Genomic DNA, 20356 nt, shown 5'->3' on the forward strand with positions numbered 1-20356 from the left:
CATAATATTCCTTTTTGGAACAAATTTCCTTTTTTCTATACAAACGTTTATGTTTTGATCAGTATTGATTAATCACATCACCCACAACTGTACTATAATAAACATTCAATAAATTCACATTTAGTGTCTACCCCAATGATAGGCCAATTTCTATGTAAACCTGACCCCTCTCAAAGCAAATATCGTCATCAGTTAGTAAACTAAAACTGATTATTATTTTCTCTATACTTGAGAGTTCTATATAGCAACCTATCTACCCTAGCTATACTTGCCGCAAAACCATACAGCCGTAAAGATAATTGCTCACGATGGACATATTTGTTAGATTAATCTAAGAAATCATATTTCTACGCAACTACTATTACTATCCAAATTAGAGTCTGTACAACGTAGCTTTGATTTGATTTTGTCAGTTTGGAGATCTGTTTTGGTCTGTTCAAAGTTAGCATCAAATACTAAAGTCAGTAAACTGGAATAGAAAACACATAATATACAAACTCTTTGCAATAAAAAAATACAAGGCCATAATAATTGTATATTGACAGCATATAAGCAACTTATCTTAAAAATAATATGGGTGATCCTGAAACAAAAAATAATCAGAAGAACTAAACTAATGAACAAGAGGATTTATCCAAAAAGATTGAAGAATGCTTAACAATCGTCATCGGAGTTGTCACCAGCATCGTTGTCGGAATCACTGTCAGAATCATTGTCAGTGCCGTTTCCATTATCATCATCACAATCGCTGTCGTCATCTGAATGATCGCCAGCATCGTTGTCGGAATCATTATCTGAATCGTTGTCGGTTCCATTTCCATCATCATCACAATCGCTGTCGTCATCTGAATTATCACCAGCATCGTTGTCAGAATCATTATCAGAGTCATTATCGGTTCCGTTTCCATCGTCATCATCACAATCATCCCCGGAACCACATTTCTTATCACCTTTCTTACCTCCTTTGTCACCGCCATTATTACCAGAAGGAGCAGGAGCAGGAGTATTAGTTTTACAAGTTTCACAAGTAGTAGTGGCTGGTGTTGGTGCTTGAGTATTTGGTGTGTCACAAGAAGTAGTAACTTGTGTTGGAGCTGGAGCTGGAGTGTCACAAGTAGTGGTAGTTGGAGCAGGAGCTGGAGTGTCACAAGAAGTAGTGGTTGGAACTGGAGCTGGTGTATCACATGGAGTGGTGGTTGGAACTGGAACTGGAGCTGGAGCCTTTGGTGTATCGCAAGGTTCTTCACCACCTTTCCATCTTCCTCCTCCTCTCTTGTCTAAGTTTGGAACAGCAGCAGATTCAACAGAAGAAGCAATACAAGCAGCAGTGATGACTTTAGTAAATTTCATTTTTGTTGTAGATTAAACTATAGTGTTGGTTAGTTGTTATAAGACTTCTATTGATCAAAAAGTGGAAAAGGTTGTCCCCCATTTATACCTTTGAGAAGGTTGAAAGAATCAGGAGATTCAGAGTTCATGAATCAGTTGAATATGTTGGGTATTTGCTATCGTTGACTCGTTTTTATCCTTGAATCTGCTTGTAATCGCCAGTATTTTTGTTTGAAATTGACCAATTTTTAAGACTTTTTTTACCCAAAAGGTTGCAAAGAGGAGGGTTGCCGCTTTCTTATTTACAAACTCCCTAAGAGAATTGTAATTCCTTCTACGAGTTGCGCAATATTTGACATTTGCAATCATGACAAAGGTCTCCCGTTTTGGCGTGTTCGATTTCTTGGCAAAATTTCCCTCTGATTCACTCCTTCGGAAGAACTAACCGAGACGTTATACAAGCTAATTACGTCCATAATTGCATTTCTACATATGTAATTACCTGTCATATGTGCTTTGGCATAAACCTCAATAATTGGGAAAAATATAGGATACACTTCATTTTATTTAATTAGCAACCATTATGTTTTCAAAAAGTGTACTCAATACTTGTTGTCAAAGCCCGAAAATGGGCTTAAACAAAAGCAAGGCTAATGAGCAACATATTCGCAACTATCAACTTTTTTTTTTTTTGCATTCAAAGCTGAAACTTTGTAAGAGAAAAATGATGATGATGATCAGAAGCTCCAGTGAAACAACCACACACACAACATTACTAAAATTAGTCTTTTTTTGTACGAACTAAATGTGAACGTGTTAGAGACAATGTATTGAATATGCAACCATACGCCTTGCTAATAATCACCTTATTCTCATGATTGTATGTAATTGGAATTTTCTGTATCAAAAATGAGGTAAATTGAAGTAGCGAGTGAATAATCTCGTATAAACCAATAAAGCAAGAGCTTTATTATAGCAACGAGACGTCTGGAACTGCTATATTTTGCAATACATTCCAACAATGCTTAGGTGAAAATAAAAATCACTGCAACTTGTATGATGATAGAACATGGATACTCATATGTAGTTGCAAAGTTCTGATACTAAGTTCGCGTGAGAATGTAATTATTCAAACAATCACTAAAAAATGTTCATGTCAAAAATTAACACAAATATGGTTTCAACAACTTCTTTCCATTCCGCCAAACTCAACAAATGTACGAGCCAATGTTCGGAACTCAGTCAAACAACAACAACAACAAATGTTACAAACTTAAACTTTTACAGACAGAAAAAAAAAAAAATATCTCAAAGCAGCATTTCACAGTAGTAATATTATTGCCACACATACAATAAACATGTCATTAATTAAATCTATCTATCTATACATGCTCTATGTTTTACCTTTCTTAAACTTTAAAAATTGAAAAACAACTTTAGCGAATTCTGGTGGATTGTCAAGGTAAAGATGGTGACCAGCATTGGATATGATATGAAAACTGGCAAGTTTTTCGGAATTCTTCCTGATTGATAAATCGTTTATTTCATTTGTCATCTCTAATCCAGCCTCGTCATTCATCCAGTCTTTATCACCATATAACCACAACGTTGGTAGTTTCATTTTGACAAACTTTTCCGGACATCTATCTATTAAGGGCAATTTCGCCACTGCACCAACATCTAATACCCTAGTGATTGCATATTCACCCGACCCTTTACCATTAAAGATCCTGTATATGTAATCATGGATATTTTTAAAGTGTTGCTCATCCTGGTAGTAAACGTGTGAAAATCTATGTGTTGTCCACCTTGATATGAGTTTAGACTTGAAAGGACCAGCATTTCTAATGATTGCAAATGACGAGTAATTATGTACCCACATGTACTCCAACAATCGTCTTGTTCTAGTTCGTGGATCTTGTTCGATTTCATTGCCGTGCACTATATCTTCTTGATCAACCAATAATTCCTGTTCGGGAGACACTTGTGGAGTAAGGTTTGTTTCTTTTTCCAACAACGAATACTGACTTCGCTCAACACCAACAGGACTTATAAGTATCAACTTTTCAATCAAATTCAGCGATATCCCACGGTCAATAATCTTTTTATTATATTTCAAGGCATATGCGCAACTCAAATATCCACCAAAGGAATGTCCCATCAAAATGAATTTCCCGATATTACGTTTTTTTCTCCACGATTCCAAAGAATCAATAAACCAATCCTCCACTTTATAAATATCTTGTTTTGTTTTTGATGGGAATTGCGGGAATTTCGGTCTTGAACTCAAGCCAAATCCAAGCAAATCTATCGCATGAATTTTAATCCCTGGTATCCTCGATAATGAATCAAAGTTGTCTATAAATAACCCCAAGGAAGCAGCGTACCCATGAACCAAAACAATCTCCTTTGTTGTTGCGGCATCCTTTGTTGTATCCTTTTCTAAATTCTCAATAAACAATTCATGAATATAGTTCCCATTTCCAATATCCGTGTTGATTATACTTGCACGGCGCCGACCATCTGACTCAGGGAAAAACGGCAAATATGAAAGCAATCTTTTTTCAACCTGCTCATCAGCATATGAAGGTTTCAAGCTTTGTTTAAACCAGTCGGTGGCACTTTGGAGCCAGGGATAGGATGGCGTCTTTCTACCATCGTTGAATTCACTTACTTTCTGGCGTTTGCTTGTTGAGGGACTAGCAGTGGTGGTGGTCGTGGTGGCTACTGTTTCAGTCGACATGTGTTGTTTCTTGATGACATAGAGATCAAAAGAAAAAATAGAAAACAGCAAGATTTCAATCTTGTATTTATATGATGACTAAGTACTGCAAAAAAAAAATATAAGCCCCCAATTGATAAAGGAAAAACAGAAGCGGAAAGAACGTGTACAACAAGGAAGAAAAAAAAAAAAGAAATTTTCGGCCATCAGGTTATATCCGTTGGGTGGAAATCGGCAAAAGGAGTAAACCCAAAAAATTTATTGTCGCTTGGCAACCGTCCTCCGTTACCCGTTTTTGGTAAATACCCGAAACCAACAAAAGAAATATAAAGAGCCATATTTAAACAACTTTCATATAATGGTCTCCAGTAGATGTTCTAAGAAAAATCGAGAGCTCTTGTTTGTTAGATGCTGTTGCCAAAGTGTGATATTGACAATTTAGTACCGAAATTAGCCTAAGTTGATGCCATTTTAAAAAGTAAAATCCGTAAACGCTGAAAAAGAACTCAACATGCTTCGTAGAAAACAATGAAAAACGTGTTTGACAAGCAGGCTGTTTTGACGTTAAATCGTTCAAACAACTGCATCTTTAAACTTTATATTGTTCTGCTTGTTTCTCTTTGATAATAACAAATGATTTGATATTTGAGTTTTAATTGAGCTGGTGGTGGTTATTTAGGTTGAAATTGCAACCAAATAATTACGAAATATAAAGGAATTGATAACACGAGTGGAGCTATCCTTTTTAAAGTTATACAACGGCCATAGAGACATTCATTAGATTATTTCCAACATTAAGCTGCAAAAAAAAAAAAGAATTATTTAAAAAACTCTATTACTGTTGTTATGAGATACCTGCGGCAACAAATAAAACTAAACTACAAAAGCAATAGAACGGTGATACTTTCACAGACTCAAATACAATTTCAACAGAGGCATTTCTTCCAAGTTGTACAATGTACCATAACAATTTTGAGTTGTTCCACTCCACTCTAGAACGTGGATACATTTTAACAAATGTTAACAAAAGCCTCCATGATACTACATTTCCATAGAAACCATACACGCTAGATTCATTTTGATATCGTTTCAAATGATCGATATAGTTTCCAATTTGCTCATATATTCTCATTTAAACTAACATTATTTTTGAAATTTTGTAGAAAAGTTTCCTTCTTCACATTGTTCTGTTTCAAACTCTCAATTTTACCCAAAGTACAAGTTAACGTTTCATTAATACCTTCAACCTCCTGCATTAGATTTTTCAAATTACTCAACTTCAACCGTAGACTACCCAAGTACTTATCAAAATCTTTTGGAGTCACCAGGCTGTTTTCTTCATTATTCAAATCATATAACAAATTAAACAAATCCGGTAAGATTTCTAATGATCTCATTTTCTCAATAGGATCAATTTCTGGTTCAGTTTCTTGGGTAAACTGTTCTGGTTGTTCAGACTTGACCTCAATTTGATCTGGATCCAATTCATTACTAGTTGGTATTATTTCACTTTTAATCTCATCATCCACTTCCATATTATCATTTGTTGACAAATCTTGCTGTTGACTTTGTTGTATTACCGAATTATCAATTGTTATGTCAATTGGGGCACCTATATTAATATCACCCAACATCGACGTATCGTTAGACAACATTGGGGATGGGATTTTTGAATTAGAATCATTAGCTTGAGGACTACTCATTATCAAATAATATGAAAACACAATCAAGTTGGAATAACGCCAGATTTTTCTGTTTGATTTTTTGATTTTTTTTTCTCTATCCTTTCATTTTTTTCTTGCACCTCAGACAAGCAATTGACTACGAATACAGAAACACAAAATTAATTAATCCTTTTTCACTTTCAATCAATCAATTCACGACCATCACTACGATACCTATCAAGCTATGGATTTATTACTATCCATTTTTGGAACCTGCTTACCTTGCTTCCCAACGTTATCCTCGCCATCAATTGTAATAAATAACAACAAATACCGCATCATCAGACTATTGGGCGAAGGTGGGTTTTCATATGTCTACTTGGTATCTTCTCAAAGTCAATCATCATCTCAATATGCTTTAAAGAAAATTCGCTGTCCTTATGGAGTCCAGGATGACAGTTTTAAAAACGCCATCAGGGAAATTAGGAACTATCATCGATTCAAATCACCTTACATTATTTCAACTATCGACGAATTAATACAACTGGAAACTGACGGGTCAAAAAGTATTTATATTCTATTGCCATTTTTCCAAAAATCTTTGCAAGATATCATCAATGAGTTGGTTTTAAACAATTCAAGAATGGACGAATCAGAAATCCTAAGGGTTTTCATTGGGACTTGCCGTGGATTGAAAGTCATGCACAACTACAAAAAAACAGCAACTTCAACGACACGATTGGATGATGATGAACAAGACGTATTATTACCAACCAGTGAAGATGACGAATATGAGGATTTTACCAACAGCAATGATAATAGCAACACTGTCCAGATGCAAGAGTTGGTTCCATTTGCTCATCATGACTTAAAGCCAGCGAATGTAATGTTATCTGCTGAAGGTTTACCAGTACTCTGTGACTTGGGATCGTGTTCAAGAGCTAGAATATCTGTTCGCAATCGTCAACAAGCATTGACTGTGCAGGAGTTTGCCCAAGAACACTGCACTTTACCATATAGAGCTCCAGAGTTGGTTGATGTTGCCACTAATTGTGAAATTACTGAAAAGACAGATATTTGGTCATTAGGATGCTTGTTGTATTGCTGTTGCTTTGGCTATTCTCCATTTGAGAAACTAGAGATTGAACAAGGAGCAAATTTGAACTTGGCAATCCTACAAGGGAACTACGAAATACCGAAAGGCAATAATGGCTACAATCTAAAATTAATGGAATTGATAAAAAAGTGTTTACAATTAAATCCTGACAGTAGACCTGATATAGACGAATTGCTAAATGACGCCTTGGAATTAACAAGACAATTGGGAGTATAAATAGCACAATGGCGAAAGCAATACCACACATATAGGTAGGATTTTTGTTTTGTATTTTTGGTTGTAGAATGGATTCCCATACATAATTGTTTGTGCGGTGTTTGCAGTAAACAAAAATACAACACGTAATTCATTGTTTTTTTTTTTTTTTTTTTGAGCAATAACATTTTCCAACATTTCTTTAACTCACTGATTACCATGACTTTAACTAAATACCAAAGAGGCGACCATATAGATGGTTGGAACGATTGCCCTGTACCTTTAGCTCATAAAGAACCAGCACAACATGGAAGCCTCCAACAAGAAATAGACACACACAAGACGATCGATATAATACACAAACTATTCAAATGTAATATCGACTTGCCAGAACGTGAATTAAGACATTATGAAACAAAATTAGTCAGCAGTGTCGAGAAAATGTCCAACACCAACATCAATTTCATATATCATATTTGTGAAAGAATTCTACAGTATCAGAGCATGGGTGGCTACTCGGATGTGAGGAATGAATTGAAAAACGAAGTTGTTGAATACATGATGGTGCATAAAGGAGTTAGCACTTGGTGTTCACCATTAAAGAAAATAATTACCAGCATAAATTAGTAGCCTTATATATGCATATACATTCAAGATATAATCACTTTGCTACTATACATAGATGATAATACACAATGCAAAAAAAAAAAAAAAAAAAAGAAAGTTGAAACAGAAACCCAAAGCTATTGTAATAGTAAATAAATGAAAAGTTTGATTAGAACTTCTTTCTCTTCCCGATTTGGGCTTGGAACCCAGTCTTGATTGAAGACACTGATCTGGTAGAACCACATGCCTTACAACTCAAGAAATGTAAACGGTTGGCACTTTCCCTCTTCAACTCGGTATTCATACTCTTACAAGTTTTACAAGTGACGTATTCAATGATGTATCTTCTCAAAACAGATTCCATTTGTTTTGGTTGGAATTTACCTTTTAATATCAATCTCTTTTCCCCATCAATGGAACCGGTGGTACCCAATTCTGCAAACAAATATTGAATTAAATGTTCTGGGCTTCTTTGCAAAACGGTGGCAATTTCTTGAACATTGGCAAACAACGTCTTTTTCGAACCTTCTCTTTGAACTATAGGTGGAGGAATACGGAATTTTGGACCAGATCTATCACCAGCCAATTCAGGATTGTTCTTCTTCAAAATGTCAAAGAAACGTGATAACAAGTCTGGATAAGATAATCCAATGGCTGATTGATCGTTTTTGACACTATTGGTAGTTTCTGTATTGTCTTCCACACCTGCCTCTTCCAATTGTTGCTCGAACTCATTGAGATCCAAGCTTTTAGTGGACTTTTTCTTTTTCTTCTTTAAAGTTAAGTCACCCAATGACGACGATAAGTCTTCATCTACTGACGGCGACCCTGATTCTTCTGCTGACTTCTTAGACGACGACTTTTTCTTTTTCTTCAATCCAGAAAACAAATCATCAACCGATGCGTCACCTGGTTGTGGTGTTGATTCCTTGGAATCTGTGTCATCTGCTGCACCCACCGCAGACACAACCTTCTTGGACTTTTTCTTCTTTTTCAAAGTTGGATCAAAACCTAAATCAGACATGTTTTATTAGTTTCTGTTTGCTTTTAAAGGCGTAGTAAGTTTGGTCAGTTGAAAAATTTATTGCCCAAAAAAAAAAAAAAAAAAACAAGAAAATATAAAAAATTTTCTTTTAGTCATTCTTGCACGTACCTAGGAAAAATGATTGAGGGTCGTGCGAAGACACCAACCATATCAGAGAATTAGAGTATGTGAGCCACTCCAAATCTTACTGGTTTTATTTATCATCAATAAGTTATGACTGCGCTCTACATTGTAAACATTGAAGCCGTATTAGTGTCAAGAATTAGATATATTATTGTATTCCCACTCTATTTCTCATCTATGTTCAAGGCTTGTGTTTTTTGTTCTAAAGTATCACCTTCACTGTCTTTGCTGTCCAATCTGGACTTAAACACAGCATCCCTGGCCTGATCATCTGCCAATTTACTTTCCTTTCCTGGTTGATAAGTAATTTTCGTTGTTCCTTCTGCTTCGTTTTCTTGCACATCAAAAGCATCTTCAGGAGTAAATTTCTTCAAGTACCAATTCTCAACTTCAGTTTGCCCACTCAGCTCGGCTTCATAAATACAATCGTGTCCAGATTTGTTTTTAATAAATGGGTCTGCATTTACTTCCTCTACCAAGTATTTAACCACTTCCAAATGCCCATTATAAGATGCCCAATGTAATGCGGTGTTTCCGTTCTCATTCTTTGCCTCGAGGAGCTGTTTGACATCATCTTTATCTAATAGCAGTATTAAATATTTGACCACTGGTAAATGTCCGTTAGCTGCAGCCATATGTAATGGTGTACTTAAAGTGATATCGTCTTTGATTACGGTTAATGTTTTCGGGGTAATCAATTTTTCCAGGTCAAAGATTTCTTGTAATGTTTCTAGGTCCCCCACTCTGGAATCGTATATCACCACATCCATTTCCTCTTGAGTCAATTTAGTTATTTCTTTGGTGTCCAGCATTATTGTCGATGTGTGTTTGGCCCTAGAAAGAGAAGAGGAGATGAGATTGAAATAAATTTACCAGGAAAAAAAAAAAATAAAAATCTACAATTTATGATTACGTAACCACAAATTCTTTATGTTTCTATTTCCTTTCTTTTTATTTATACACTATTGAATTTGACTATGACACCTCCCAAGATTGAAGAACTTCCAGACGAAGAACCAAACGTAGTAGGGCCACCTAAGAAGAACCCGTTTGCATTGCGCCCTAAAAAGACAACTATTCAAAGATCTGTTGATGAGGTGTACCCATTACGAAAAGGTCTCAATAAACCTGAGATCAAGAGCACCAAACCAATCGATTTGTTATTTGAAAAATTGGAGAATATGTTAGACTTGGACTATGATCAATTGACTATAGATGTTTTGTACGAACGTTTGTTTAAAGATAAACCAGAGCCTGATAGTTTAACAAAACGGTATGAAGTTACTGAGCAATTGTTGGATTATTTGCTTGAGATACAGCAATTGTCTATGAATTCCATTAAACACGACGATAAAAATCTTATGGCTATTTCGTTGCACGACCTCAAGACATTTAGCAAGTTACTCAACGTCATCATCATACATGGCGTGTACCCCCCTTTGAATATACTCCGCATAGGCATACAATTTGAGAAAAGGCAACTAAAGAATTTTTCAAACAACAAGAATTTGATCAAGATTGACAAGTTGCCTCTGGCTGATTTTACGTATTTGGAGAAGCTTTTGACTTTAATTTATACAAAACTTTTACAGGTTCTACTGATAAAATCTGATGTAGCCAGCTTATTATTGAAGGGGACAGGTTACACTGATTTTTTGGTTGTCGCAATAACATTAATTGTAATTCCTCAGTTTGACTCTAGTGGTATTGACTTTGCCAAAATTGAAAACATAGCATCGACGTTTGAGTTATACCAGACATATTCGTTGTTGTTAACTACACCATCTCAAGCTATTTTCAAAAAGTTTATAATGTCGCATTTAGGATCACTTCACTATTCAAGACCAGATGGTATGCTAACACTAATTGAGTTTGTTCTTGGTTTGCGAGATCAAGAGGAAATAAACATTGAAAAGTTTGAAAATGTCGCAAATGTTGTATTGCAAAAACCAGCCAACATCGACACCAAGAGTTATTTCACGTCAATTGGGAATCAAATGTATGATTTGTTGATTAATATTAACCGACCAACTGTTACTTCGTGTGTGGCTTATGTTTTGGAAAAATTATGGCTGAGAAACAAATTGGTGGTTAGGGACTTTGTTTTGAAAAGAATATGGGATAATTTCAATCCTCCTCCAAGAGGTGAAGGCATATTAGTGACTGAAGCTCAGTTGAATAACAATATTAATGTGATATTATCATTAACCAAAAAGGGGTTGGAACCTGATTTATACCAAGCTGTCATTCAACCTATATTACTACCACTTTGGGCGTACTATCTATTTTTGAAACAAAATGGTAAAGATGTTGGGATTGTATTGAATTTTATGACCAGCTACTTTACACTAATGAAGGATTTTGGGGATCTGGGATTGCTAGATATAGCCAAGAATCTACTTTATAAGCATGGAGAAAACTGGAAATATGAGATTGGAGATAACGACTTGACCCAAATAGTAGTAAGAAAGCCCGAGTTTTTATCCCAGAGCAAAGAGTCCCAGATCAATAAATTCTTGAATGATTTGGATTTTGCATGTGAATCGTTTGTTAAGGTATTGGAGGAGTTGGATGATAGTTTAATTCAACAACTTTTTGTAAAAATCTTGAACAATTGGTTAAACAACGACACCCAGGTTTTGGGAGATGATGAGAGAGATCCATTTTTAATGCTTCTTGATTTACGTTTATTGGAAAAGATAGGTGAGAAGTTTAAAGAGAATTTGGCAACTAACCCAACTGATATGTTGGAATTGGTACAGAGTTTTCTCAGCTCTTATAAGCCAAATAGCCCGGGAAACAAAGAAGCTGATGATGATTCCGACGACGAAATAGATGAAGAGGGGCTGGAGTTCAATCTGGATCAAACTATAACTATTCTTCTCCAGTTATTGTCAGCCATTATTTCTGAAAACGATATTATCATTGATGACAAAAGTTCTGAATTATTGTCAAACATCAAAAAAATACTATCCAACTTGAATTCCAAGTTTCAATCTGGCTCACTTAAAAGTTCAGCAAATGCATTATGCACAAGAATTGAGAATTTGCTATCCAACAATAGTGATACACTTCCTGTGAACGAATCAGAAGCCCAGAAACAAATCTTGCAGCGGGCAATAACCAATTTAAATGACCCATTAGTGCCTATTAGAGCCCATGGATTATACTTGTTGAGACAATTAATTGAAATGAAAAGCTCAGTAATTACATTGGATTTTGCGATAAATTTGCATCTCGTCCAATTAAAAGACCCCGAACCATTTATATATCTCAATGTGATCAAGGGACTTGAAACTTTAATTGAATGGAACGAACCACTAGTTTTGCACAATTTGTGCAGATTGTATTTACAGGATGATGTTGAGTTGGACGAAAAATTAAGAATTGGAGAAGTGATTCTTCGCTATATCCAAAGGGCAGGACAAAAATTCACCGGAGATTCTGCTAGATTGATTGTAGAGATGACATTAGCAGTGATTAGAAGAGCGGGCAATAATAGAAAAGACGACAGATTGAGAATGTCGAGTATGTCACTTTTGGGGACATGTTGCAAAGTCAACCCGTTGGGAATGATTGATAGTTTGGGCTACGCGTTGGATGCAAGTATAGGTATTTTAGAGCTAGAAACCGACAAGGATCAAGCTATAATAAGACGTGCAGCCATTATGTTGATATATGACTTGATACTAGGAACATCAGAGACTGACAAAGTTGAGTTCCCTCAGCATTACAAGAGCAAAGTTATAACAGTATTGAAGTATATCGCTGAAACAGATAACGATTTATTAGTCAGAGAACAGGCACAAAAAGTGTTGGCAACAGTTGAAGAGTTGATTGAATTAGCCATGGAATTATATAAAGAGGAAAATCAGATATAGTCAAGAGTAGGAATAACATTATACTGAAATAAGAAGAAATATCCTCAAGGATATGTACAAATGATAGCTCTAGCCAGGAAGCTGTGTCTTCTATAATTGTTGTCAACTAAAGTTCCCCCCACCATAAGTATTGCATCATCGCACTAAAAGAACCACCACAATTTCGCACAATCCATATTTATCAGGTATTCTCTCTACCCAGCAAAACCAAGGCAGACTAGCTTTGTTTCTTTCCTTTAATCTACTGTTTTGTTTATTCTTTTATAAGATATAAAAGCTAGGTTATTTTTCCTTTTTATTTACTGTATGTGCTAGTTGTTGCAATTATTTACAATTTGATGCCACACCATGACTGCTACCAAATTATCGCGCTCTCTGTCGAGTTCCTCCACCACACCCTTGCTTAAAAAAGATGATTACACAATCACTATAGTACCATCAAACTCGTCTTCTGAAAGAAACGAAATCAGAGATAACCCATTTTTGGATCCGAAAGTAGAAGAATATTATCGAGAAGTATACAAAACATCAAAATATGAATGCTATTGTGTCTTTGATCCTCAGTTTGAATGGGCAAAAGAGGAAGAGGATAATGTCATTAGCAAACTTAATTATAGAGTGGCTTTAGCAGCATGTCTTCTTTTCGTTGGCTTGCAAATCGACAGAGGAAATCTTCAACAAGCAATCAGCGATAATATGCTCAATGATCTAGCACTAACAACTAATGAATACAACACGGGCAACACTTTATTCTACAGCTGTTTCTTATTGGCAGAGGTACCTTCACAGCTAATTTCAAAAAGTTTGGGACCAGATATTTTTATCCCGATCCAAATGTGTGCTTGGTCAGTTGTTGCAATCAGCCAGGCGGCATTATCAGGGAAGACATCTTTCTATTTGACAAGAGCATTGATCGGGATGTTGGAAGGTGGTTTCATTGCTGACTTGGTACTATGGCTAAGCTATTTTTTCACCAGTAAAGAATTGCCAATTAGATTATCCTGGTTCTGGACGACTTTAGCGATAGTTCAAATTTGTTCTTCATTGTTAGCATGTGGTATTTTGAGAATGAGAGGCATTGGTGGGCTAGAAGGGTGGAGATGGTTATTCTTAATTGAAGGTGTAATCACTTTTTTCATTGGAGTTTCAGCATTTTATTTAATGGTACCTTCAGCAGTTGAGACAAAGAACTGGATGCACCCAAAGGGTTGGTTTAGTGACCGTGAAGAGAAAATTGTTGTTAACCGAATCTTGCGTGATGATCCGACAAAGGGATCAATGAATAACAGACAAGCACTTAGTGTCAAGGAATTAGGGGCTAGTTTGATGGACTATAATCTTTGGCCAATTTTTGCTCTTGGACTTATCGCGTATATTGGGAAATCAACTATGGGGACATACTTTACGTTAATCAACAAGGAGTTGGGGTTTTCAACATTCGAAACAAATTTATTAGCCATACCGCCATCTATTTTGCATATTTCGTTTTTATTGGGAATTACTTGGTTATCTGAGAAAACAAACGAGAGATCTTTGGTGTGTTTGATAGCCCCATTATACGCAATTCCACTAATAGCAGTCATTAGATGGTGGCGTGGATCAGGTAAGCAGGTGTGGGCAACATGGATGTTATCGACTTTATTTTTAGGACAACCATATATCCATGCAATATGTGTTGCATGGGTTTCACGTAATTCAAACTCTGTGGGGTCAAGATCAATATGTTCTGCACTATACAATATGTTTGTTCAAATGGGGGCGATAATTGGTCTGAACATTTATCAAGAAGACGATTTCCCATTGTATAAAAAGGGGAATACCATAATATTCTTGATTGAAATGCTGCTAATCCCGTTGTTATTGCTTACAAAAGCATTTTATATTTGGAAGAATATGCAAAAAAGTAAAATCTGGAATAAGATGACTGAGGAGGAAAGGGAGTATTACCGCAAACACAGCACTGACAGTGGCAACAAAAGGTTAGATTTTGTATTTGAACATTAATGATAATGTTGGATATGCAATATTTGATTTGTAGGTCTTTATCTTCTGTTTGTAGAAGTAGTGAACAAACTTTTTGTTGGGCGAAAAGTTGTAACAAAGTAACGCGCGGATTTCTTTTCATCTCTTGTCATATAACCAATAATTGAAACACTAACGATGAACAACCTCAATGGTATGTGCCAACCTCTTTATTACCTCCTCCCCTCCCCCCCAACTATACAACTAACAAGTGATAGACCTTTTTGCGCAGATTGTATCATGTAATGATAAATTGGAATTGCACAAGATCCAAACTGAGCTTGAGGATGTGACCAAGAAAACAACAGAACCAGATCAACCTGCCTATATTCAGAAACTAGCTACAGATAAACTTAAAATATTGAATAATCTTCTACAATCAAAACAAAACCAGCTAAGCAAAAAAAGATTTGAATTCAAGGGAGAGCCGGTACCACCTATATCAAACTCATTGGTGGTTAATGACCAGACAGTTCCTGACACATCCAAATCAATTCAAAAAGTTGATAATCAGATTTTTGAAATATCACTGAATGAGCATATGGTAGTTGATTGTTTTAGCAATTCTTACTTACAAACTACAAATGAGATACCATCCATCCATCTTAAAAGTGGTAATAGATCCATATGCAAGTTAACAGTCCAAGGTCCAGTGTTTATTCATGATGTTGAAAATAGTATACTAATTTTATCATGTCACCAAGCAAGACTACACAATATTCACAACTCATTAGTGGTTATGGAATCTGTGCAGAATAATCGAATTATTATTGAAAACTGCAATCAAATAAAAGTCAATTCTGGATTTGAAATTGACGATTTCAATTTTCCGACGAAGGAAATAAAAAATCCCCATTTTGAAGTTTTAATGAGAGAGAAATCAAATGAAGTGTTGGCTGCAGTGGGAAGAATTGCACAAACAGGCGATATTGAAACCGTTATCAATAAGTACATTGAAAACTGATGAGCAGCTGCCATAGTTTGTTACGATATCAACAAATTGCTTTCTACGAAATCCGCTAGTTTTGTTTTTGGGGTTATGAAGAAGTTTTCGTTGCTATAAGAATTAGCGCCGAATTCCCCGTTTTGATTAAGGCAAGATCCGGTACAAAAAAAGAAAAAAAAGATTTCGGGTACTTTTTGGTTCCCCACTGGATACTAAATCCCTACAATAAATACATCTTTTTTTTTTTTGTTGTTGTGGCGGTAAACTTTTTCAAATTGTTGAGATTGCGGGGCGGCGGGGACCTCTGCTCACTTAAATCTTGGGGTGGGGAAATCTGTTTTGAAAATTTACCGAGGGGACGGTCAAGAGTTGGGGGTGCCAGTATTTGATGATATAAATAATGTTCAATATCTTTCTCTTGCTAAGATGTTCTTTGGCTTGAATAAGAACCTCGCGCATATACCAAATAAACAACCATGACAAAGTTACCATCGATTTCAGAAACTGATACCGTCTATGCAGACGACAATAAACCATATATTTTTGAAAACCCAAATGATTACCCAATAGAAACTTTGGTTAATCATATTTTGCCCTTCCCACAAGAAGTTGCAGGTGAATCTGTCAAAATCCCCGGTACTGCTGAAAAAGGATTTTCAGAAATATACCGTAACGCAGCCACTCCCAATGGAATCAAATCTGGTTTAATTCAAGGGTTAGATACCTATCATGCTATATTTGAGAATTCAGCTCAAGTTTACCCCGATGAACCATGTCTTGCTTTCCATGAGTATGATTACGAGAATTCTCAGCATTTAGAACGATACGCTTCAATCAGCTACAAAGAAGTCTACGAAAGGAAAAACAATTTGGCAGCAGGGTTATTCTTTTTATTATCTGCTAACCCTTTTAAGAATAATTCATTGGAGTCACATCGCAAGATTGATAACCATAGCAGAGATTATAAAACTTATGATAGTGAGAATTTGTCTTTTATTGTGACATTCTACTCGGGTAATAGAGTCGAATGGATCTTGTCAGATTTGGCATGCTCCTCAAACTCAATCACATCGACTGCCTTGTATGACACTTTGGGACACGATGCATCCAAATATATTTTAGAGTCTACTGAATCTCCAGTTATTATTTCCTCAAAAGAACACATTCGTGGGTTAATTAATTTGAAAAAAGAAGATCCTCAGGCATTAGCTTCAATTATTTTGATTGTGTCTATGGAACCGTTAACGCAAAAGGATCAACACTTGGTTGACTATGCTGAGTCAAACAACATAAAATTATATGACTTTTCTCAAGTTGAAAGAACTGGGGCAATCTTCCCTCACAAAGAATGCCCTCCAAATAGCGAAACTGTTTTCACAATTACCTTCACTTCTGGGACTACTGGAGCAAATCCTAAGGGGGTTCTTTTACCACAAAGATGCTGTGCTTCAGCAATAATTGGCTACAGTGCATTAGTGCCACATCATAAGGGAACCAAAGAGTTTGCCTTTTTACCATTGGCTCATATTTTCGAAAGACACATACTGTCAGCAATGTTTTTATTTGGAGGTTCAGTAGCATTTCCGAGATTGGGCGGAACTCCATTGACTCTTTTTGAAGATTTGAAATTATGGAAACCGACATTTATGGCGAATGTACCCCGAATCTTTACCAAGATTGAAGCTGGAATTAAAGCAACCACAGTTGACTCTACTTCATCAGTTACACGTTCTCTTTATAACAGAGCCATTGAGACTAAACGTAGCAGACAAGTAAAAGACGGTGAAAGTGGTGGTCATTTCGTTTATGACCAATTATTGATTAAGAAATTGAGAAAAGAGATTGGTTTCGACAATATGGAATTTTGCTTTACTGGAGGTGCTCCAATTTCACCAGATACTATTAAGTTTTTAAAGGCAAGCTTAGGTATTGGTTTTGCTCAAGGTTACGGTAGCAGTGAATCTTTTGCTGGGATGTTGATGTCATTGCCATTCAAGCACTCGTCGGTAGGAACATGTGGAGTTATTTCTCCAACAATGGAAGCCAGAATCAGAGAGTTGCCATCGATGGGGTACAATTTGAACGATGTGGGTGGGCCTCGTGGTGAGTTACAGCTTCGTGGAGCACAATTGTTTACCAAGTACTACAAAAACGAGGAGGAAACAACCAAGGCAATTGATAAAGATGGTTGGTTTTCCACTGGTGATGTTGCACAAATCACCGACGATGGGTTGTTTAAGATTATTGACAGAGTAAAGAACTTTTTCAAGTTGGCACAAGGTGAATATGTGACTCCAGAAAAGATTGAAGGGGTTTATTTGTCATCGAATTCCTTATTAACCCAACTATTTGTTCATGGAGACTTTTTGCAGACCTATCTTGTGGGAATTGTTGGTATAGACTCTGTTGGCATCCGCAGTTACATAAAAAGTACGTTCCAAAAAGAAATCAGCACCGATGAAGAGATTATTGCTTTTTTTGAATCCCCCAAAAATAGAAGAATCTTGTTACAAGATATTAATGGAAACGTTGCAGGTAAACTTCAAGGGTTTGAAAAGCTACATAACATAGAAGTTGCATTTGAACCGCTAACACTTGATAGAGGAGTTGTTACACCAACAATGAAAATAAGAAGACCAATATGTACCAAGTTCTTCAAGAAGGATATTGAAAAGTTGTACAACGAAGGATCTTTAGTTAGAAATAGCAACTTGTAGTTCAATAAAAATGTACAATATTTATTATTTGTTTTCTCTATATCCATATTAATAATGGTTCAAACGCCACAAGGTTACTTTACCAGATTGGTTTCCAATGGCCAACATTTCGTTATTTGGCGAGAATGCAATGCTTGTAACTTTACCTAATGGAGTACCACTGGTTGGCCAGTTGCTGTAGACAGAACCACTTGGTAAGTGCACCAACCTTAAAGCATCACGTTTGGCTCTTGATGCAATACATAACAATTGTCCGTCAGGGTTGAACACCAACGACGATATTGATGTGATTAAGTTTTCCACTGTTTTGATTGGCTTGGGATGAGCCGTTTCGGGAATGAATCCCAATCGATCATAAATGTTGACTATCCCATTATTATTACCAATAGCAACCCAACGATTGTTTTTACCACCAATTTGTAACTTGGTAATTCCTACACCACCATCATCATACCATTTCCGAATGATCTTATTAGGGGTTTTGGAAGTGATTTTCCCTTCAAGAGCAAACTCCCACACTTCACCAGCGGAATTTATAATCATAATAAAGGATTCATCGTTGGCAAATGCAAAATCAACTATTGTCCCTTCAATTTTAAATCCATGAATCCAATGTCCGGTTTGGGCATTTAATAGATTGCACCACCCATTGTTACCAGTTAATCCAATGTATGTACCTCGGGGACTTATTTTAAAGTACTCAAACGATTTCTGTGTTTGCTCATGCCCATATAATCGGCTGATTTTCTCTATTTCTCCAGTTGATAAATTAATTTTATTCATGTATCTTCTTCGGCCACTGGCATATATTAAGTTACTGTTTTTGGCATCATCGCCAGATTTACTTGACAACTGTGGATAGAAGCTAGCTTGCATTATTGGACAGTTTTTCAAAAAATATGAAGTAATAAAGTTGTTTGATTTCCCGTCAATTTGATAGATTCGAATGGTTTTATCAAACCCACCTGTTAGCAAAATTGGGTAGTTTGGATGGAAATCAATTGTTTGGATACCCGATTTCCCAATTCTTTTATAGTTTGCATCTTTCAATCTTGTTATAGATATTTTATTGGCAGAAATTAGCTTCAATTGTTTTGTATTTATAAATTTTTCTGTGCTTGACAAAATATTTAATAATGCAGTTGTTGACCCTAATCGTCCTTCCTCATCTTCATTGTCAATGTCAACATCCGACAATTCCTTCTCCTCATCACTGTTGTCTTCTATATCCTCTATCCATTGAGGTCTTGGGTATATCTTTTCAAATTGGGATCTCAATCTAACAATATATGACTTGCCAGATATAACTGAATCCTGTGGTGTTTTCCTCAATTTTTTTAATTTATCTGAGGTTAATAGAGAGATGTTGATTTTTTCATCATCGCTATCCTCCCATGCATTATCTGAATCCTGATCAAGATCCTCTTCCTCGTCTTGCTCCTCATCTATTTCCATATCATCAACATCATGATGTTCTTCATTATTTCCATCATCAATAAAAAATAAATCTTCATCTTGCAAATCTTCGATATCTGATGCGTTCTCCAGACCGCCTTCCTGGTCATTCAAATTCTCATCTACCTCTTCGTCCTCATCTGATGAATAATCATACAAATTGTCTAACTTTTTCAAATTGTTCTCAAATCCTGCTGCATCTCCAAACACCAATTTCTCCAATAATATTTCTTCTTCATCTTTAGGAGGTATTATGACTTCTTCCCCTTGTATGTTTGTAGGCATGGCTGATGGGCTATAGTATTGGAAGGTGTACGTAATTCTCTTTTTTTGCCAAAAAAAAAAAAAAAAAAAAAAAATTTCAGTTTTGTTAGTGCGAGATGAGATTTATGATGATGAGGTCGTGTAATGGCGTACCATCAATGATTGCAAATATATACGGGATTTAAACTATTAACAATTTTTTATAAAATATGAAAGCTGAAAAAAAAAAAAGGTATATATGCTATAAAATAATGTACGTACATTTTGTGT

At 35.9% G+C, this 20356-nt stretch overlaps 12 protein-coding genes across 12 annotated transcripts; 6 read left to right on the forward strand and 6 right to left on the reverse strand. All coding sequences in view use genetic code 12, as the record gives it.

Annotated features, from left to right (window-relative positions):
- Nucleotides 1–654: 654 nt before the first annotated feature.
- CD36_73750 (hypothetical aspartic acid-rich protein, Candida conserved) lies at nt 655–1350 on the reverse strand (the record flags this gene model as incomplete). Its single annotated transcript, XM_002421537.1, has 1 exon — nt 655–1350. The coding sequence occupies one exon, from the start codon at nt 1348–1350 to the stop codon at nt 655–657; it is 696 nt and encodes a 231-aa protein (XP_002421582.1).
- A 1372-nt stretch (nt 1351–2722) lies between these two features.
- On the reverse strand, nt 2723–4072 carry CD36_73760 (uncharacterized protein YGR110W homologue, putative; the record flags this gene model as incomplete). The annotated part of the gene is made up of 1 exon (XM_002421538.1): nt 2723–4072. The coding sequence occupies one exon, from the start codon at nt 4070–4072 to the stop codon at nt 2723–2725; it is 1350 nt and encodes a 449-aa protein (XP_002421583.1).
- Nucleotides 4073–5169: 1097 nt separating this feature from the next.
- On the reverse strand, nt 5170–5754 carry CD36_73770 (conserved hypothetical protein; the record flags this gene model as incomplete). The annotated part of the gene is made up of 1 exon (XM_002421539.1): nt 5170–5754. The coding sequence occupies one exon, from the start codon at nt 5752–5754 to the stop codon at nt 5170–5172; it is 585 nt and encodes a 194-aa protein (XP_002421584.1).
- A 205-nt stretch (nt 5755–5959) lies between these two features.
- Nucleotides 5960–7048, forward strand: CD36_73780 (protein kinase, putative; the record flags this gene model as incomplete). The annotated part of the gene is made up of 1 exon (XM_002421540.1): nt 5960–7048. The coding sequence occupies one exon, from the start codon at nt 5960–5962 to the stop codon at nt 7046–7048; it is 1089 nt and encodes a 362-aa protein (XP_002421585.1).
- A 198-nt stretch (nt 7049–7246) lies between these two features.
- On the forward strand, nt 7247–7654 carry CD36_73790 (conserved hypothetical protein; the record flags this gene model as incomplete). The annotated part of the gene is made up of 1 exon (XM_002421541.1): nt 7247–7654. One exon carries the CDS (start codon nt 7247–7249, stop codon nt 7652–7654), a length of 408 nt encoding a protein of 135 aa, XP_002421586.1.
- A 148-nt stretch (nt 7655–7802) lies between these two features.
- On the reverse strand, nt 7803–8657 carry CD36_73800 (eukaryotic translation initiation factor 2 (eIF2), beta subunit, putative; the record flags this gene model as incomplete). The annotated part of the gene is made up of 1 exon (XM_002421542.1): nt 7803–8657. The coding sequence occupies one exon, from the start codon at nt 8655–8657 to the stop codon at nt 7803–7805; it is 855 nt and encodes a 284-aa protein (XP_002421587.1).
- Nucleotides 8658–8965: 308 nt separating this feature from the next.
- On the reverse strand, nt 8966–9613 carry CD36_73810 (cytoplasmic ankyrin-repeat protein, putative; the record flags this gene model as incomplete). The annotated part of the gene is made up of 1 exon (XM_002421543.1): nt 8966–9613. The coding sequence occupies one exon, from the start codon at nt 9611–9613 to the stop codon at nt 8966–8968; it is 648 nt and encodes a 215-aa protein (XP_002421588.1).
- A 165-nt stretch (nt 9614–9778) lies between these two features.
- On the forward strand, nt 9779–12682 carry CD36_73820 (uncharacterized protein YMR185W homologue, putative; the record flags this gene model as incomplete). The annotated part of the gene is made up of 1 exon (XM_002421544.1): nt 9779–12682. One exon carries the CDS (start codon nt 9779–9781, stop codon nt 12680–12682), a length of 2904 nt encoding a protein of 967 aa, XP_002421589.1.
- Nucleotides 12683–13030: 348 nt separating this feature from the next.
- Nucleotides 13031–14686, forward strand: CD36_73830 (allantoate permease, putative; the record flags this gene model as incomplete). Its single annotated transcript, XM_002421545.1, has 1 exon — nt 13031–14686. One exon carries the CDS (start codon nt 13031–13033, stop codon nt 14684–14686), a length of 1656 nt encoding a protein of 551 aa, XP_002421590.1.
- A 156-nt stretch (nt 14687–14842) lies between these two features.
- On the forward strand, nt 14843–15668 carry CD36_73840 (conserved hypothetical protein; the record flags this gene model as incomplete). The annotated part of the gene is made up of 2 exons (XM_002421546.1): nt 14843–14858; nt 14923–15668. 2 exons carry the CDS (start codon nt 14843–14845, stop codon nt 15666–15668), a joined length of 762 nt encoding a protein of 253 aa, XP_002421591.1.
- Nucleotides 15669–16126: 458 nt separating this feature from the next.
- Nucleotides 16127–18367, forward strand: CD36_73850 (fatty acid activator 2, putative; the record flags this gene model as incomplete). The annotated part of the gene is made up of 1 exon (XM_002421547.1): nt 16127–18367. One exon carries the CDS (start codon nt 16127–16129, stop codon nt 18365–18367), a length of 2241 nt encoding a protein of 746 aa, XP_002421592.1.
- Nucleotides 18368–18415: 48 nt separating this feature from the next.
- On the reverse strand, nt 18416–20107 carry CD36_73860 (U3 small nucleolar RNA-associated protein, putative; the record flags this gene model as incomplete). The annotated part of the gene is made up of 1 exon (XM_002421548.1): nt 18416–20107. One exon carries the CDS (start codon nt 20105–20107, stop codon nt 18416–18418), a length of 1692 nt encoding a protein of 563 aa, XP_002421593.1.
- Between the last annotated feature and the right edge of the window lie 249 nt (nt 20108–20356).

Source organism: Candida dubliniensis, chromosome 7 (assembly GCF_000026945.1).
Source record: "Candida dubliniensis CD36 chromosome 7, complete sequence".
Classification (NCBI taxonomy): domain Eukaryota; kingdom Fungi; phylum Ascomycota; class Pichiomycetes; order Serinales; family Debaryomycetaceae; genus Candida; species Candida dubliniensis.